Here is a 19,955-nt window from a genome sequence, read left to right as displayed (position 1 = left end):
TTCCTTTCTGGGCGAAACTACATGATTTGAAGGGATTCCAATTGAGTAAGAACATTTTTTTTGTTTATGTATAAATAGTTGCATTCCTTGAAGGGGAGCCTTGACGCAACTGGTAAAGTTGCTGCCATGTGACCAGGAGGTCACGGGTTCGAGCCGTGCAAACAGCTTCTTGCAGAAATGCAGTTGCGTATAAAAGACCCTTGTGGTCCGGCCCTTCCCCGGACCCTGCGCATAGCGGGAGTTTAGTGCACCGACCCCCTTTTTTTTTTTTTTAGTTGCGTTCCTTTGACACAAGGAAAGGTTCTATTGCAACAGTAATGTGACTCAAAAATTGCTTTAGGTCGTCAGTTTGTATCTCAGGTGTGACTTTTAGTTCTTTGCTTTCATTAATAATAATGTCATTGGACAAGTATAAATATTCTTTTTAACTTCTATTCTAGCGAATTGAAAAGGAGTATCTTTGATGAGGAACCGAAGGAATTGAGACTATTTTTTCCTGGAAATCCCAACGAAAACTTCAAACTAATCCTTCTTTTCTATAGAATCGATGATAGCCACTATCTATATTTCAGGAAATTGTGCACTACAAATAAGAGCTAATAAAAAGATTCGCAATTTCACCCATTTTTAGCTCATCTATAATAACTCATATAATTGTCAGTTGTCTTTGGTACTTGCAGCAAAGTACTTCTCAGTGTGACTTCTTCTATATCTTTGCTTCAACTTATGTTTGATGTCATAGAGACAAGTATAAATATCATTTTTAACTTCTATTCTAGCGAATTGAATATTTATTATAAGGAACTAAGGAACGAAAAATTATATCACTATTTATTCCTTTCTATCGAATCAATCATAACAACTGTTTGCATTTCATGATATTGTGCGCCACACATAAGAGCTAATAAATACAATCACAATTCCGTCCGTTTACAACTCCTCTATTCCGTACCTATAATAGCTAGTTTTGTTTTGGTATTCCGCGACAAAAATGCCAAATACCTATTCCTAATTGACCCCCAAAAAAGAATAAAAATCTTATCTTAGAAGCTGGAAAGAAAAATTAAATTTGGATAAGGCAAAGGGACAGTACTACTGCAAGGCTAACACCCATTGCTTATATAATGAATTCACTTTTTGATGTACATTTGAACCCCCTAATAAAACTTATAGTTGCCAGTCCTATTTTTGTTGCTTGTGTCGAATACCTGTTCCTAAGTGACCCAAAAGAAGAAATAAAAAACTTTGAAGCTGGAAAGAAAAATGGACAAGACAATGGAACACTTACTACTACAAGGCTAACACCCATTGCTTAATGATGAGTTTACCTTTTGATGAACATTTGAAACCCTAATAAAACTTAATGAACGATAATTCCAAACAGTAATTTGAAAGAAAATACATCTTAGTGAACTAGTTAAGTTAAACAATAATTTGAAAAAAAATATAAATAAAAAGATTGGGAGAGAGCTCAGATGCGCATCAATTCGTCCCGTATATCGGACAATTACGGAGACCCAAATCACCGCATTTAGCGCAGATTTATCATCACAGCAAATCCCAAGGAAATGCACCAGCCGGGAATCGAACCCGGGTCTGTACCGTGGCAGGGTACTATTCTACCACTAGACCACTGGTGCTTCTTGTCTAGTTCCTCCTTTAGGCTACCTATGAAATACGATCAAGAGAGAGAGCGACGCTCAATTTGGTTACCCAATGGTGTGACCTAGTTGTTAATAATAAAGTAGGAGAAGAGACCGTAAATCCAAATGTCACTGGAGGCAAAAAACATATTGCTTAAATTTTGGTGAGCAAAGCTCCATTTATCCTATATCAAAAAATCTACATAAATAAGGTGACTGTAATGACACAAAACACAAATAAGTGGAACACTTTTGTAGAAAGATGGGTGAATGTAAATAAGAATAATAACACTGTCTTAATTTGAAGTTAGTTGGAATCAGTGGCGAAGTCAGAATTTAAACAAAGGGGGTTCAAAAATATAAAGAAGCCGACTTAACGTCTACTATATATACATAAAAAATAATTTTTATCTTGTATATACAGTGTAATTTTTTGCTGAAAGGAACCCCCTCGGCTCTTACTAGCTCCGCCACTGGTTGGAATAGGTTGCGAGAATTTTCATTATCTGAGTGTTTGTTTGAATTCATAATTTTATAATATTTCGTACTTGAGGATTATCTAACTCTACCATTAGAAATTCTCTGATATATTGTTATTTTCTAATTGTTATCACCTATAAAAATTTCCAAGTTACATTATTTTCTGTCTTTGCCAAATCTATTTGAACTTCGATATTTTATTTTTTTATCCCTTATATTTTCTATTAATTCTAATACTACCCTTACTTCTAAAAACCCTTTAAGCACTTTATCTAAATACATAACTGCTTATTTATAAAATAATTTTCAGCACGTAAAAATACTTTAAGCACTTATGCTTAAAAATCACTTTTTTCAACTAATCCAAACGGGCTCTTAGTCCCAAATAATCTGAGCTCAAACTATATGAATCCTCACAATTTCAGTTAAATTGTATTATGAGTATTCATTATCAGTTGCAAAGTTTTAGGCTGACTGTCCTCTTATCATATCTTGCTCCTTCATCTCGCTTTGAGACTAACAATATGAGCAAGCTCACGCAATAAAGTTTATGTAATATTTATATAAAATTAAAGTAAAAAACAATTTGACCTTGGTCTTTAAGGCACGTAATAAATACTTCATTCGGTTCAAAAAGAGTGTCCACCCAGCCTTTACTTTTTTTGTTAAAAAATAGTATTCACTTACCAAATTAAGAAATAATTAACCATATTTTTTCAAATTTATATATATATATATATTTAATATATATAAATTATTTATTTTGTCTAGACACACAATTAAATGACAAACACGGACGGAGTATTAGGGACTAAGTAGGCGTTTGGCCATGAAAACCAAATATTTTTCACTTTATTTGAAATTTTGAAGTTGGAGTTGAAGATGGAGTTGCGTTTGGTTATAGTTTTTGCAAAGAATATTTGGTTGTTTGAATATACTGAAAGTGAAAACAGGTCTTTAGTTATTTTTCAAATTCCAAATATAGCTTTCATGGCAAGACGTTGATTTTTAAATAAAGTGAAAACGTTTTCCGGAATAAAGTGAAAAATTCTTACGGCCAAACGGACCCATTAAAAGTCTAGAAAATTGGTCAGACTAATTAAGGGCAAAAAAGTCATAAGAAAATGTGTGAATGGGACCATATTGACTCAACCGGCCGTGGTGTCAATGCATTTGGTCAGACCTGGCCGCATATAACGAATCACGTGCTTAGTGCCTTTATATGTAGTCAATCTCGATAGACAGGGTAGTGGGTCCCATATTTGCCAAAGTCATCTGACACCTGTCTGTAAACAACATGCTTGAGATCTTTCTTGCCTCAATAACTACTACTTGACACATGCTAAGCTGGTATTCTTTTAATTTGATTATTATTACTATTTTTATTAAGCTTACAACAAATTTTGGTAAGCTGATAACTAACGTGAATTGATAGATTAAAATAGAGGGAGTACTACTTTGTAGTTCTCTTTTTATGGTTGAGGCCGGAGGGTATTTAATAAGAGGAAAGAAAAAAACTATTTTTCATGACTCACTTTACCATAGAGAAATTTTGAATTTTTTAACAAAAAATACTTTCTTGATTGTTCCAAGGTTCATTTTATTTCCAGATATTTAGAAGTGTACCTCAAGATTGTCAGTATCAAGCCTAAAAGTTGAATAATACTGTAATAACTAACAACCGATTCCCAAACACCACCTCAGATTTCAGTTACTCGGACTCTCCTAAAATGTCATCGGGTGCGTGTCAGATCCTTCCATAAAGAGAAAAAGTTATCAAACTACCTTTAACGCAACTTTTTTGTGCATTATACGAGACCCAATTAATGGTCCAGTTAAAATTCGTTATCGAGTTTTTATCTCTTTATTTTTAAGAACTATTATAGTTAGGCTAGTGATTCTTTTCACCAATTTGCTAAAGATGTTGAGATCCCAAAATTATCTGACTTGTGTGAATTTTCTTACATTGCCGATCCAAATTCAAAGATGAAAAATTTGATAAGCTAACAACTAACGTAAAATTAGTCGAAAACTCAAACAGCGGGAGTAATACTTTGAAGTTTGAAGTTCTCTTTTTATGGTCGAGGGTGTTTTATAAGGGCAAAATACATAGATTGTCCCCTGAACTATACCTGAAAATCGAGTTCACACTTCAACTAATCGGGTGACTTATTACCCCCTTAACCATCTAAAAAGTGTATTAAATGCCTCCCCGAGAGCTGATGTGGCACAAAATATAAAAATAATTGAAAAAAGGCGCGTTTTGATAAAAATTTATTCATTTATTTTTTATTGCAAAGTTCATATTTTTTTAATCCACCCCCACCCCGCCCCTCCCTTTCTTCTTCATTCCCCCCACTTTCCACACACAATCTCACGACCTTCCCATTTCGGCCATTCTTAGAGCTCCTCGATGAGCTCATCTCCCTTCTCGTTCATCCGCACACTCCTCACGCCTCCTCCATCTTCTTTCTCTCTCCTTCTTTCCCTTTTCCATTCTCCTTTTTTTTTTTTTTTTTTTTTTTTCAACTTGTGCTAAAGCCCCATCACCTTCCACGGTGATATACAAAAGAAATAGCAAAAGGCTTTTTGATTTTTTCATCAATTTTCAAACAAGCAAAAAATGGGCGTTCCTTCGTGTTTGGACGTTTGTGTTCTTGTTGGAGCTTTTTTCATTTCCTTCCTGCTACCGTTAATGGAGTTTTCCGGCACCTAGATTTGGATGTTGCCATTTTTGGAGGCCCGTCTGATTTTTTGAAAAGATAAATGGAAAAAGAAAAAAGATTAAGTTACAATAAATGATAATTAATTATGAAACTAATAGCAAAATGACACTTTTAGAAGATAAATATTGGTGGTAGTGGCGGTGGCGGCGGATATGGTGTTTCCGGTGAGATGGGGTGGTGGAGTGGTTTAGTAATGAAGAAGATATAATTATTGAAGAATTTTAATGGTTAATTAGGGATTAATTAGTGTAATATAATTAACAAAAGAAAAATTAAATGAATAAAGAAAAGGAAAAGGATATATAAGTAAAATTTAGAAGATTTCCGACGTGGCGCGAGTATGTAACGCCTCCCCCTTATGCAACTGGTTATATGTGTATCAGGGAGGCATTTAATACACTTTTTAGATGGTAATAGGTTACCCGATTAGTTGGAGTGTAAACTCAACTTTTCAGATATAGTTCAGTAGCGATCTATGTAGAAAAACTATTTTTCATGAGTCGCTTTGCCATAGAGAAAGTTTGAACTTTTTAAACAAAACATACCTTCTTGATTGTTTCTAAAAGGTTCATTTTGTTTCGAAACACTTAAAAGTGTACCTCAAGATTGTCCGAATGTAGCCTAAAATTTTGAATTATACTGTAATAAACAAGCACATTAACAGAGGATTCTGAAAACACTATCTCATATATAAATAGGCTTTTTATATACCACTTGTAGTTTATTGACTAACCTTAAAAAGAAAGATCCCAAATTAAGTTCTTTTCGGAAAAAAAAAAAAAAAAAAAAGGGAGAAGCTCAGATGCGCAACACTTCGTCCTGTGTATCGGACAAGTGCGGAGACCCAAATCACCGCATTTAGCGCAGATTTATCATCACAGCAAATCCCAAAGAAATGCACCAGCCGGGAATCGAACCCGGGTCTGTACCGTGGCAGGGTACTATTCTACCACTAGACCACTGGTGCTTGATGCTTCATGTATTTCTGATTATTTTTCTCTACGTAACGGAATCTTAATTAAAAAGCTCATAGGTTCGAGAAGCCTATCTATCTTTTGAAGTACCCCTTATTCTACTCGAATCTTGATAATAAGTTTTGTTTATCTCATGCGTATTCTAAGAAAATTTTAAAAGAGTCTACATATTGCACTGATGTTGGAAAAGATTGGATCATTTCGTACCAAGATAACAAAAACTTTTCAAGGAATTCTTACTCTCAAACAATATATATATATTTTGCATAAGAAACAAGACTTATCGATCAGGAGTAATTAGGCTTTTGTTATCGTTTAAGGGATTAGGGCCGAGGAAGTGAAAAGAGGATACGTATTGTGTGGGAGATTCTAATTGAGTGCCCAACAACTGTATGTTTTGGCCTTTGGCCGTGACTAACCAAATTAAAAAAAGCAAAATTGAAAATTAATTCGAAGATAAAAGATATTTATTTTCATCTTCTAAAATCTTGATAGACAGACTTAATCGATATTGTATTGATTGGAGATAGCAAGTTCTGTATATTATAAAATAATCAAGGTACATGTAAATTAGGAGTCTTTCTTATGATGCTACTGATGAATGCCCAAAGCGCAAGTGATGAACTTGGATAAGATAGGTTTTTGATCATTATTATTTACGAGTCTCTTATTTTGGCTGAGTTTATCATGACCAAATACCATGTAGTTAAAAAAATTGCCCTTTTAATAAGTACTTACTACAATTGATTTCATAAATTTTTACGGCGCGCATTAGAAGTCAAAAGGCAAAGCAAAAAAACGCAAACCAATGTCGTAACGAGAGAACATCGTCAACCTCACGGAGAAGTCAAAATTTGAGCTAAATTGTTTTCAACCAAAACTCCGATTTTTGCGAAATATCAAAAAAATCTCCGTCTTAATTTAATATAAGTATGTTACTTTCTTTTTTGGTCTGTTTCGAAAAAAGTCTATTTTACGTACTTAGTAACTTGACAATTCAAACACCTTATGTGGCAATTTTAAAACGACAAGGTTCAATAGATATTTTAATACATTACACACATAACACACATCTTTAATTTAAGAACACAAAATTTAAAAATCTCTTTTTATTTCTTAAATTTCGTGTCCAGTCAAAATAAAACATTTAAATTTAGATGGAAGGAGCAATTTATAACAATGCAAATAGCTAATAATTGTTTTAGACCACAATTTAAAAAATCTATCCCTTCTGTAGTAGTTAATGGTGTCACATAAATTGTAACGGATGTAATAGTTATAAATAATTACCCTTATTAGTGAAGATTTAAATTCCCACGTTATAATCACCTTCCTATTTCCCCTTCGCCTATTCCTATGTAATAAAACAATTTTTTTTTTAAAACAATAAAAATAAAAGATTGCCCTTTTAATAATTACAGTTGATTTCGTAAATTTTTACGGTACGCATTAGAAGTCAAATACAAATCAAAAAACGCAAACCGACGTCGTTTAAGTTAAAAAACATGATCAACCTCACGGAGAAGTCAAAATAAATAAATCTCTTTCAAACCAAAACTCTGATTTTCCCAAAATATCGAACAAAATCTGTGCAATTTGGAGCTGAATTTGTAACGATGTCTAACGAAAACGAACCAGCAAAGCTATTATTACCTTATCTTCAACGTGCTGATGAGTTGCAGAAACACGAACCCCTTGTTGCCTATTACTGTACGTCTTTTTTTTTGCCTCAATTTTAACATCTTTAAACCCTAGTTTCGTAAATTGGGAATTATGTGTTCTCTCTTACGTAATATTTAATTATTATGAGTGTGTGTGCCCAAGATTTAGCAGAATGATTATAGAGAAATTATAGCAGGTACTAGGTGGAATAGTTAAGGTTCGAGCAAACTGGCTAAGAGGGTTATTAAAAAATAATTATTTAGGATTTATATAGTTGAGCCAATTAGTTTGTGATTGATTGTTTGATTTATTATTTAAGTGTCATTATATAAGGACTATAAAAACATCTATCCTAGCCTTGGTGGACAGAGTTACCTGGAATTAGTCGAGGTGCATGCAACCTGGCCCGGACACCACGGTTATCAAAAGAAATTAAAAAATAAAAAATAAAATACGGACTGTCTACTCAAGTATTGTGCAGGTCGATTGTATGCCATTAATATAGAGAAGTTACGGCGATACTAGGTGGAATAGTTGAGGTGCAATGTACCAAAAATAAAATAGTTGAGGTGCTGGCCGGATGGTTATAAACAAAGGAATAACTGCAGATAATTTATATACTTGAGCCTACTAGTTTGTGATTGATTGATTATATAAGGACTATGTACTTAAATATTGTGCAGTTCAATTGTATGTGATTGATAGAGAAAAGTTATAGCAGGTACTAGGTGGAATAGTTGACTGGCAACAGATTATAAAAAAAAAAAAAAATTACAGAGAATTTGTGTATTGAGTCAACAAGTTTTTGATTGATTGACTGATTTATTGGTTATAACTGATTTAGTGATTATATAAGGACTATCTACTCATATATTGTGCAAGTTTGTGATTGATTGATTGGTTTATTGATTATATAAGGACTATCTACTTAAATATTGTGCAGTTCAATTGTATGTGATTGATAGAGAAAAGTTATAGCAGGTACTAGGTGGAATAGTTGAGGTACTGGCAAGCTGGCCGACACGTTATTAAAAAAAAAAAATTACAGAGAATTTGTATAGTTGAGTTAACAAGTTTTTGATTGATTGACTGATTTAGTGATTATATAAGGACTATCTACTCATATATTGTGCAAGTTTGTGATTGATTGATTGGTTTATCGATTATATAAGGACTATCTACTTAAATACTGTACAGTTCAATTGTATGTGATTGATAGAGAAAAGTTATAGCAGGTAGTAGGTGGAATAGTTGAGTTGCTGGCAAGCTGGCCGAGACGGTTATTAAAAAATAATAATATTACAGAGAATTTATATAGTTGAGCCAACTAGTTTGTGATTGATTGATTGATTATATAAGGGCTATCTACTGAAATTCGCGCAGGTCGATTGTATGCGATTGAATAGAGAAAAGTTATAGCAGGTACTAGGTGGAATAGTTAAGGTACTGGCAAACTGGCCGAAACGGTTATAAAAAGAAAATTACAGGGAATTTATTTAGTTGAGCAAACTAGTTTGTGATTGATTGATTGGTTCAGAGATGTATGCTAAGGACTATATATGCATGTGTATATATGTTATATGAGTAGCTGGTACTATGTGGAATAGTTGAGGTGTTGGCAAGTTGGTTGTGACGGTTATAAAAAGAAATAATTACGGAGAATTTATATAGTTGAGACAACTAGTTTGTAATTGATTGATTGGTTCAAAGTTGTATGCTAAGGACTATCTATGCATATGTACGTAATTTGAGTGATAATAGAGAAATTATAGCAGGTACAAGGGGTAATTGTTGAGGTGCTGGCAAGCAGGTCGAGATGGTTATAGAAAAGAATAATTGCAGAAAATTTATATAGTTGAGCCAACTAAAATTTATATAGTTGAGCCAACTACTTTGTGATTGATTGGTTCAAAGCTGTATGTTAAAGGACTATCTATGCATATGTTTGTTATATGATTGGTTCAAAGCTATATGTTAAAGGACTATCTATGCATATGTTTGTTAGATGAGTGATTATAGAGAAATTATAGCAGGTACTAGGTGGAGTTGTTGAGGTGCTGACAAGCTGGTCGAGACGGTTATAAAAAATAAGAATTACAGAGAATCTGTAGTGGAGCCAATTAGTTTGCGATTGATTAGTTCAAAGCTGTATGCTAACTATGCAAATATTGTGCAGGTCGATTGTACGCGATGGAACGAGGGTTGAAGATTCCTCAAAGTGATCGTACAAAGACCACTAATGCCCTCCTTGTGTCCCTTATGAAACAACTTGAAAAGGTTTTTTCTTCTTTTCTTGTTTTCATTTTTTGTTTGCATTTTTTTGGGGCCATAATAAACAAACTAGTTACCAGTTATTGGAATGAAATAGGTTTGAATAAGGCAGGATGGATATAAAGAATTCATCCCAACTAGTTCTGGATTGAGTAGTAGTTGATTGATTTTTTTGGGGATATCACTTGGGTGCAAGATTAAATGATTAGAAACTTTTGGTGCGCGAGCTGTAAAATAAACATTGAGAAAGAATACTATGACAGTTTGCAGAATATCTAGTCATTTTTGCAAGTAGTAGAAATTGAGGAATATTGACAATTTGACATGCATAGCCATTCATATTTCTTGTTTTAACTTAAACATGGTGATATTATCATTGATTGCCATATGATAACCAATCTGTTTCTCAGGTAGTAGACACCAGAAAACGTTTAGGTAGGATATTTTTATTGTGATGTAATAGAGAATTTTGATGTCTACACAAAATTACCTATTATGTTTTTGACATGTTCCGGCTCAAGGTCGGGATCGGTCAAATGTTCTTTTTTTAGAGTGACCAATCTATTGATCATGCTAAATTAAAGTAGATCTCCCGTAATGGTTATACTTATCAAAAATCTTGCGTAATGGTTATGATGAGCTCGTAGCTAAGGATTTACCTACGTGTTAATGTTATATGCGTTTTTTTTGGTTTTCATTAATCGTTTTTTCTTTATTTCTATAGGATAAGGCGTCAGTGAAGTTGGGGCCTGATGATCATTTGCATTTGGAGGGATTTGCCTTGAATGTTTTTGCAAAGGCAGACAAACAAGATCGAGCTGGACGAGCAGACTTGTAAGAGTCACTTAAACTACACCATGTGAATGCACTTTTCTTAATCGAAATCAATGGTCATATGCTTGTCTTTTGTAAAGATATCACTCCGCCTGCTCTATCTGGTTTATCCTCGAGCCGCGTAATGTATACATTTAAATGCTTAGTTTTAACTCTTTTGTGGCCTCTATATTAATAAATTAGCAATTTTACTCTTAGATAACCCAAATTTATTTGCTGGAATTCTGGGACTCCACCACCCTCCCTCTTTATTACTCCCTCTGTTTCAATTTGTTTGTGTGGTTTTGACTTGTTACGGAGTTTAAGAAAGTAAAGAAGACTTTAGCTTTTGTGGTGTTAAACTAAAGATATGTAAAATGTACCAAAATGCCCTTTAATCTTGTGGTCTTAAACATGCCATGTGGAAAGTGGAATTAAAGTGTTCCAAAAAAGGAAAGAGACATTCTTTTTGAAACGGACTAAAAAGGAAAGTAAGACAAACAAATTGAAACGGAGGGAGTAGTAGTTAATATTATCCGTGGCTATCTTCTGATTTTATTTATATTCATTTGTTCTGTACAACATATTGAATATAGGTCATACTAGTTGTAAAAACATTGATCCATCACTTGCATGCTTTGAATATTGACCTGTTATCAGAGCTCTTCTCTCTGCTGTTGATTAGGAATTTCTTCACATTAACTGTCTGTGTTTTACAGGAATACTGCAAAGACGTTTTATGCTGCAAGTATCTTTTTTGAGATCCTTAATCAGTTCGGTGAACTCCAGCCTGATGTGAGTTTCTATCATACCATGGCAATAACGAGGATTCTTTTTCACTTGGCTGTCTTCCTTCCCTGTTTTTTTTTTTTTTTTTTTTTGGGGGGGGGGGGTGGTGGGAATGGTGGGGACGGGGGGGGGGTCTTACAATGCAATTACAGTTTTTTCTAGCATCCTTGGGGATCTTGTAAGTTTGAAAAAGCATGTCTTTGTGTCCATGTAGCCTCTGTTTATCCTCTTTTCTTTTGTCCATCTGTTTCCCCTGTTTGTTGACTTCTTTATTCATCCCCAGCTTGAGCAGAAACAGAAGTATGCAGCTTGGAAGGCAGCAGACATAAGGAAAGCTATAAAAGAAGGTCGGAAGCCTGTTCCAGGCCCTCCTGGTGGTGAAAGTGATATTTCAGAGTTCTCCACTGCACAAAGTGGTGAATATGTATGGTTCATGCTCAGCATAATTTACACTATTGATAGATCCCGTATCCTTAAGGACCCAAAATTTCTTGTGTTCATGCCACTAACTTAAGAATTCTGGTTAATCCCCTTGGTATCTCTATCATCTCACTTTTTAGGATGTCATGTTTCATTTTCATCGAATTTTTTATCTTTCTTGGAAAAAAAAGTTTAAAAGTAGGATCCGCTTTCAGTTTTTGGCAACTTTTGGTCAAGTGAAAATTAAATTCTCACAGTCACTTAAATATGTAAACTCACGAGCGGTCCACAATTTATATTTAGTTGATTAAGCATATTTCCTTCACTTAAAATTATGGGAGGTGGATCAGCATGATCATCCACTAGCTCTGCGCAACTTCCCATTTATGAGATGGACATGCTTCTAGATAAATGTTACTAAAATGGATCAGTCTTAAGTTTGTTTGTTAAGAATTTAGAAACTATGTTTGGTTTGTTCTTTTTCCCTGCTGGCTATTTAAGGCAAATTAATATGTGAAAATTTTCCTTTTATGATGCATAAAATGATATTTGGCTGTGTTTCAATAGATCAGGAGCTAAACTCTTACATGCAGGCCAAGATAGTGCTAGAAACGCTTATACTTAGTTCATTTCTTATTTAATAGTTGCTGTCTATCATGGCAAATCTGAATATAGCATTTATGCAGGATATTGAACTCAGTGGAGCTGATCCAGCCATCAAACCTGCACCAGAATCAGATTCTTCCTCTCAATTACACGACAATGTACAGTATACTGCAAATAGACAGTCGCATTCAGCACCCATCCCACCACCACCTCCTTCACACTTCCCTCCATTTCCTCCTCCATATTCTACTAATGATTATCCTTCTAATGAAGATCATTCTTCTCATAATTTTCCGCAACCTCCATCAGCTAGCAGACACGAAAACTCTTCTTACTCTCAGTTCCATCAGCATCAACCTTACCCACAAGAACCCCCATCACACTTGCCAAACCACTACCCTTCTCAAGACATTCCCTCTTCATATCCCAATTTCCAGTCGTACCCTAGCTTTACAGAGAGTAGCCTACCTGCTGCACCATCACATAACCCTTCTTACTATCAAGGGTCTGATACTTCCTATTCCACGTTGCCACCATCAGCTAATCATCCATCAAACAGTCAATTGAGTGATAGAAATGGGAGTGCTGCGGACGCTGCAGTGCCTCCTCCGAAAACGTATCAATACGACAGCAATTACCAACCTCCACCGGAGAAAATTGCTGAAGCACACAAGGCCGCAAGGTTTGCTGTCGGGGCTCTGGCATTTGATGATGTTTCTATTGCTGTAGATTACCTCAAGAAATCACTTGAATTGTTGACAAACCCCTCAGCTGGTCAATGAAGTGCGTGCATCCTACCACAACTGGATTGTTTGAGCTATGTGCTTCTCTTTTGGGTTTGTTCACTTTTATGGTTTTGTTTGTGAAGATGGCTTGATTAACTGTTGTTACCATTCTTGTTGTAACTGAATGTTGTTCATAGATGCGGTCCCCGTTCCCTCCCCCCCCCCCCCCGCCACTCCACACACACACAACCAAAAATCATCTTGCAAGTGCCCAAACTTCTTGCTGGACATTGTTCATAAGTTTTATTGTGCAGAAATACAAAATTCTTTCCCTTTGTATCTTGTCTCTCATACATGAGCCCGAACCAGAAGGCCCACCTTGCTTTGAGATTGTGGATATTGGCCCTTCACCTGTTGTAAATTTGCAGCAATGTTTCCTATTTGGAGTGTGGAAAATAGATCATTAAGATATCAGTTCACAGGTGATTTTCGCATTGACAATTGACAACTTCCAAAATGTAGAATTATCTATAGTTCCAGTCCACATTTCTCTACAAGTTGATTGCTGAAATTTTTTCCTGTCATATGGGATGACGACTCGAAAATCTCCCTCTTTACTCCTCTTTGCATGCATGGCTTGTGCGGTGATGCATTCCTTGATTGTGAGTTGTGTTTTAGAGGCATTTTAAATTCATTTTCCACTTGATGTGTTTTCTCATGGCTGAAAACGGAGTTAACAGCATTTTAAGGGGTGATAAACTTCAGGTCTTGAGTGGACATTAGTGTTAATTTGATGACCAAGAAGTATTCTTTCTCCTTGATGGAAGAACTTTTGCCCCCAAAGTTTTAGTTCAGTGACAAATGGGAGTACGAGCCTGGTATTTAAGTGAATAGAGATAAAGAAACAAATTCTCGATTATCGACCGAATTTTGAAGATGGTGACAATTGAATTTCTCGATTATTTAAAAAAGGGACAGACTTATAATAAGGTTAATCGGAACATTGCCATTTGTCATGCCAAGGTAGGACAAGGTTTGCATGCACTTAACCCTCTTCAGACCTCACATTGTGGGATTTCGGAAACAGCTTTCCTACTCTTTAAGATAGGAGTAAAATCTGTGTACATTTTATCCTCCCAAGACTGCATATTGTGAGATTTCACTGCTGGATATATTATTGCTGTTGTCATTTGTTATGCCACTTTTGTATTTGTCCCTTTTTGAAAAATATCTATATGTAACTCTAGCCTCCACTTCACAAGCGCAAGAATAAAAGCCAATCAAAATGCTAGTTCTTTCTCCATAATTTTTCTTCTTTCCGACAATATATTTATCACTGTGGGTTAGCTTTTTTTGCGTATATTTTAATTATTTAATCGAAACCCCCAATATTTAGTAAAAATCTTCATTCTATAATTCCTTGACGAGAACTTTTATTAAGGGTTCAAAAATATAAAAAAATAGCGGTGCCAGAATATTTACTAAGGGATTCAAAAATAAAAAGAAATAAGTACACAAAAAAATCAATGAGGTTCAACATCTACTATATGCACATAAAATATAATTTTAATTTTTTATATAACTAGTGTAATTTTTTACCGAAGGAATTCTAACCTTGCCCAACCTAACTACACCTAAGTCTATGATTATGACATGTAAGAAACCGTTGCTAGCTTTTAGCTCGGCCCATAAAATATGTTATACACCATCCGTCTCAATTTAAGTGTCTTATTTTCTTTCTTGGTTTATCTCAAAAAGAGAGTGTCTCTTTTTATATTTAGTAAATTCATAATTCAAACATCCTACGTGACAAGTTTAAAATCACAAGATTCAAAGGACATTTTAGTACATTATATACATGTTTAATTTAGGATCACATGATTCAAAAGTTTCATATTTAATTTAGGATCACAAGATTCAAAAGTTGTCTTTTATTCCTTAAACTTTGTGCCCAATCAAACTAAGCTTCCGTTTGGCCATACATTTTCTTTTTTTGGCCATAAAATTTTGATAGATTTTGAAAATAAATCTTCATTTCAAATTATGGCTCAAAGCTGTTTTTGAGCCAAGATCTACATTTTGGCCTTTTCAAAACTCTTAAAAACTACCCCAAACTTTTGTATTGTATAAAAAAGCTCCATCTATTTATGAGCCAACTCATTCTATCTACCATGTTCCCTCTATTAAAGCCATATCCACCATGTTTCTACAATATTTAAAGCAGTTTCTTCTATAAAGTGAACGAGCTAAGCTGTGCTCAAACAGTAAAAAAAGAAATTCTAGGGAAAATTGCTATGCCAACTGTAGAAATCTGTTCCAAAGATAAAAATGGATCTTTGTATTGTATTAACTAGTAAATGTGTTATTAGTAGTTATTATTAAAATATCATATTTTGCATAATTTGGGATTAACAAATAACTATATTTTGCATGGTTGGGTATTCTTGATAGTTTTTAGAACTTATGAGTATAATTAATGTTTCATGTTTTTCAAAACAAAAAGTGAAATATGTTTTGAAAAACTATGACAACACATTTTTAAAAGGGGAAAGGGTCAAAAACACCCTACCTGCTTTGGGAAAAGGACAAAAAATATACTCCGTTACAAATTTGAGTTAAAAATGCCCCTCCCGTCATTAAAATTTTCAAATATATCATGTCTTAATGGAATTTTCCAAAATAACCCGATTTCAATTTTAAACTTGACCCAACTAAATAAAAAACCCATATGGATTACCCGCTTATGTGCCTAATGGCTCCAGATGTAAGACTCGGGAAAAAGTTGGTTGCATATGAGTTTTTAATGCAGTTAGGTCGGGTTTAAAAATAAAATCGAGTTATTTTGAAAAATTCCTTTAAGACAGGAGTATATTTGATAACTTTAATGACGGGAGGGGTATTTTTGACCTAAATTTATAACGGAAGATATTTTTAGCTCTTTTACCAAAATAGAGGGGCATTTTTACTCTTTTCAAAACTTGATGGGCTTTCATAATGGTGATCTCAGGTTCGAAACCCCCTCCTACGATAGCTAGGGATTTGCACTTACGGTGAGCTCGTTGCGCGAACTGCCTTAGTTCGGGTTATCTCTCTTTGTGGTTTGTGTTTTATTATGTAGGCTGAATTTACACCTGTGTACTGCATGAAGATAAATTACTGCGGATTCTCATGTATCAAAAAACCTTGAAAAACTTCGCCCAAATCAAAATTTTCAAAACTTTTTTGGGAATCTATGGTCAAACGCCCAAGACACTTAAAATGGACGGTGGGAATAGTTGGTCAAAGAGTCTTTGTTTTGTTTTTTTTTTTTTTTTTTTTTTGGGAAAAAATATATAAGGCTTGAAGGGTGCTTTCGGTTAAAAGCTCTCATCTCTTTTCCGCCAAATCGCCGCTCACTCCCATCAAAGTCAAAATCAGCATTTTCTCTGAATTCTGATAAGATCGAAAGAGGATCTCCATTTGTCACTGCCATTGCTACGAGAGCTCTTCAATCTCGTTGCAACGAACAAAATTTCTCTGTAAAAGGGAGAGCAAAATGGAGACGACTCTGCAAAACAAATGAAATCAAAGTGAAAAATATCACTCAAGGTTTCAAATCTCTATCTCTAATTGATTCTCTGTGGTGTGCTTAAGCTTCGCATTTACTTTTTTTTTTGTCTGTTTTTTTATTTCGGATATGTATAAATATGCTTTACTCCCTCTGTTTGGATGGTTGTTTCCCGTGGTTCATTAATGTATAGTATGATATAGTATAATATGGTGTTGTATTGTATTGTACTGTATTAATGAACATAATGCTTGGATAGACTTTATTATTTGTTGTGGTTTAATAACGTTTGAATTGTTTGGTTTGACTTTATGGTACTGTATAATAGTTTACATAAGTTTACTAAAATACCCTTAACTCTTAATTAGAAATTAGTTTATATATATCAATAAAACTCAGGTAAAGGATAAAATAGGAACTTTAAAAAATAAGTAGGTGATGGGTGGGCGTGGTCATTTGGTGGGTGGTGGGGGTTGTGGAGGGGTGGGTGGTGTGAGGTGGGTGGTTGTGGGATGAGGGTGGGGGTGAGTGGTTGGGGGGGTTGCGTGGTGGTGAGGGGTAGTGGGTGGGGGTGGTGGAGGGGTGGGTGGTGTGAGGTGGGTGGTTGTGGGATGAGAGTGGGGGTAGTGGGTGGTAGGGTGGGGGTGAGTAGTTGTGGGGTGTGGGTGGTGGTGAGGGGTAGTGGGTGGGGCTCGTGGATGGTGGTTGGGGTGGGGTGGCAGAGGGGTGGGGTAGTTGGGGATGGGATGGGGGTGAGTAGTAGGGTGGGGCTGGGGTGGTGGAGGGTGGGGTATAATGGAGAAATGAAATATGTAACCACGCTACTTATATATAACATATCAAATATAAAAAAAAGTATTTTTGGAAATATTTTGATAAGATTTCTCATGGATCAATTTGGGCTAAATATCAGCCCAAATTTTGATTGGTTGAAACGGGTTGGGCTGAAATGGGCTGAGCGAATAAATGGGTGGGTCAATAACCGGCCCAAACTTAGAGCGGTTGGGCGGGTTATGATTTCAGGGGCTAATTTTGCCACCTTTAATGATGATTTGGAGGATCGGGGGTGGGTGGGAGGAGGATGAAGTGCATAGAAGTGTGAAAATGAGGAGATAGACTTGGGGTTTGGAGTGGGGGGTTGATAAAATAGCTGATAAGCATAAAGTTTTCAGATGTCTTAATTCATTTTCCAGAACCTATCTCAGATTTATTCAGATGTCTTCTTTAGTCCTCACGAATTGATGTCTTCTTTAGTCCTCACGAATCATACATGCTCTCGTGGTCAAATAACCGTCGTCTATTAATGAATTGTTACATGCTCTCTTGGTCAAATAACCGTCGTCTATTAATGAATTGTTGCAGATACATTGATGGTTCTTAGCTAATCTTTCTTTCTATTTTTAATGTGGGATTACTGGATTATCCAATATATGCTAGATCCTACTCATATTTGACCAAATGCTAAATGATGGATGGTGTTTGATCCTTCTATGTTTTTCTAATCAAACTATACTTTATCCAAATCATTAGTTTTATCTTCCTTAATGTTTTAAATTTCATTGCTGGTTTAAGTGTTAGGAAATGCAGAAGGAAACTTAGGTTCATGAACTTTAACATAAATCTAGTACTATTTTTTTGCTTGTATTCCTGTGCAGTTTCCTGTTGTATATGATTTTTGAAACGCCCTTTTTGTCTTTGGACTCTTTTTTTGCTTAAGCGGGTATCCCCTTGGATCTCACCTACCACAGCACAAAAAAAAAAAAAAAAAGGAAAGGAAAAGAAAACAATAATAATTACTCTAGATAGATTGTAATGTGCTTTCTGATGCTGGCACTACTGAAGCTTCTAGCTTGCTCACATATTTTTACAAAACTTGGAGTCTAGTGCATGATGGGAAGTAGCTCATTATGCTAAGTTTATTTAGTAGTTATTGTGATGTCAACTTACCTCCAGATGTTTGCTCTTGTTCTGCATTGGTTGTTTTTTTACCAATAGGAAAAAAATTGATTACGTTCTGCTCTCATGCTATATGGGCTGTTAATTGAGACTAAATTTTCTAATGTTTGATTAGGTTGATCTTGGTGCATGATCTAGCACTAGTTCGAGGATTGATATGGAAGGTGTGAACGTTAAACAAGTGGGCCGTCTATTTGAAAATATTAGCAGCTTTCTTCGCCAATGTATATTTTCTGTGCTTTCTGTGGGTCCTGTTCCTAGTCATATTGCTTTCATCATGGATGGAAACCGTAGATATTCTAAGAAAGAGAACTTGCCAGATGGCGATGGACATAGAGCTGGATTTTCCGCTCTTATGAACATGCTAAAATATTCTTACGAGCTTGGTGTAAAATACGTAACTGTTTATGCCTTCAGCATTGAAAACTTCAAACGAAGGCCTGAAGAAGTTGAATCCCTAATGAAACTGATGCAGGAAAAGATTGATGAATTAATTAAAGAGGAGAGCATTGTAAACCGCCTCGGGATTAGGATATACTTTCAAGGAAACCTAAAACTTCTGAGTGACCCTGTCAGATCAGCAGCTGAGAGGGCTATGGTAAAAACAGCAGGTAATTCAAAAGCTGTATTATCTGTTTGTGTTGCCTACACTTCAACAGACGAGATTGTGCATGCTGTTCAAGAATCTTGTGAAGAAAAATGGGATGAAATTAGAAAACCAGATGCAGATAATGCTGTAGGCAATTTAATCAGAGTCGAAGAAAATGGGAAGTACAAAAATGAGCATCGTATTGGTGTGACAGATATTGACAGACATATGTACATGGCAGTTGTTCCTGATCCAGACATTATTATACGGACTTCTGGAGAAAATCGGTTAAGCAACTTTCTTTTGTGGCAGAGTGCACATTGTCTTATTTATTCTCCGACTGCTCTATGGCCTGAGATAGGTTTGAGGCATTTAATTTGGGTAGTTTTAGACTTCCAGAGAAACTACTTGTATTTGAAGGAGAAGAAGAAGCAGGCATGAATTAAAAGTAAAAGCTCTTTAGCAACTTTTAATCATGCTGTGGTTTTGTGTTGCAGCTCCATTTGTTTAATGCAGTTTTCCTCTAGCAAATATTTAAGCCTGGGTTACGACTGCTCATTAGTGTTCTTTCCCTTTAGATATCTAGTAAGTTGTCAGTTGGTGGTAGAAAAATCAAACGTGTGGTGAAAGGCTGATGGCTATATGGGATACACCTTGATAGCAATCAGTGGATGCAGTTTGAGCAGTGAGGTCTAGGCTTGCAAATTGTTGTATCAATGAGAAGTTTATTATCATGAATCAATTGTTTTACCCA

The 19,955-nt window shown here is 35.2% G+C and overlaps 2 protein-coding genes and 2 non-coding genes across 4 annotated transcripts; 2 read left to right on the top strand and 2 right to left on the bottom strand.

Annotated features, from left to right (window-relative positions):
* Positions 1–1,569: 1,569 nt before the first annotated feature.
* TRNAG-GCC (transfer RNA glycine (anticodon GCC)) lies at positions 1,570–1,640 on the bottom strand. Its single transcript has one exon. It is a non-coding gene; the product is annotated as a tRNA-Gly (tRNA).
* Positions 1,641–5,745: 4,105 nt separating this feature from the next.
* TRNAG-GCC (transfer RNA glycine (anticodon GCC)) lies at positions 5,746–5,816 on the bottom strand. Its single transcript has one exon. It is a non-coding gene; the product is annotated as a tRNA-Gly (tRNA).
* Positions 5,817–7,345: 1,529 nt separating this feature from the next.
* Positions 7,346–13,579, top strand: LOC132053186 (protein HOMOLOG OF MAMMALIAN LYST-INTERACTING PROTEIN 5-like). Its single transcript, XM_059445094.1, has 6 exons — positions 7,346–7,533; positions 9,662–9,762; positions 10,481–10,590; positions 11,289–11,364; positions 11,642–11,782; positions 12,465–13,579. The coding sequence occupies exons 1-6, from the start codon at positions 7,440–7,442 to the stop codon at positions 13,164–13,166; spliced, it is 1,224 nt and encodes a 407-aa protein (XP_059301077.1). The 5' UTR covers positions 7,346–7,439; the 3' UTR covers positions 13,167–13,579.
* Positions 13,580–16,458: 2,879 nt separating this feature from the next.
* LOC132053183 (dehydrodolichyl diphosphate synthase CPT3) lies at positions 16,459–19,955 on the top strand. Its single transcript, XM_059445092.1, has 3 exons — positions 16,459–16,515; positions 16,639–16,697; positions 18,728–19,955. Exon 3 carries the CDS (start codon positions 18,770–18,772, stop codon positions 19,640–19,642), a length of 873 nt encoding a protein of 290 aa, XP_059301075.1. The 5' UTR covers positions 16,459–16,515; positions 16,639–16,697; positions 18,728–18,769; the 3' UTR covers positions 19,643–19,955.

Source organism: Lycium ferocissimum, chromosome 4 (assembly GCF_029784015.1).
Source record: "Lycium ferocissimum isolate CSIRO_LF1 chromosome 4, AGI_CSIRO_Lferr_CH_V1, whole genome shotgun sequence".
Lineage (NCBI taxonomy): Eukaryota > Viridiplantae > Streptophyta > Magnoliopsida > Solanales > Solanaceae > Lycium > Lycium ferocissimum.
Note: the sequence above shows the minus strand (reverse complement) of the source record. Positions and strands in the feature narration are given on the sequence as shown.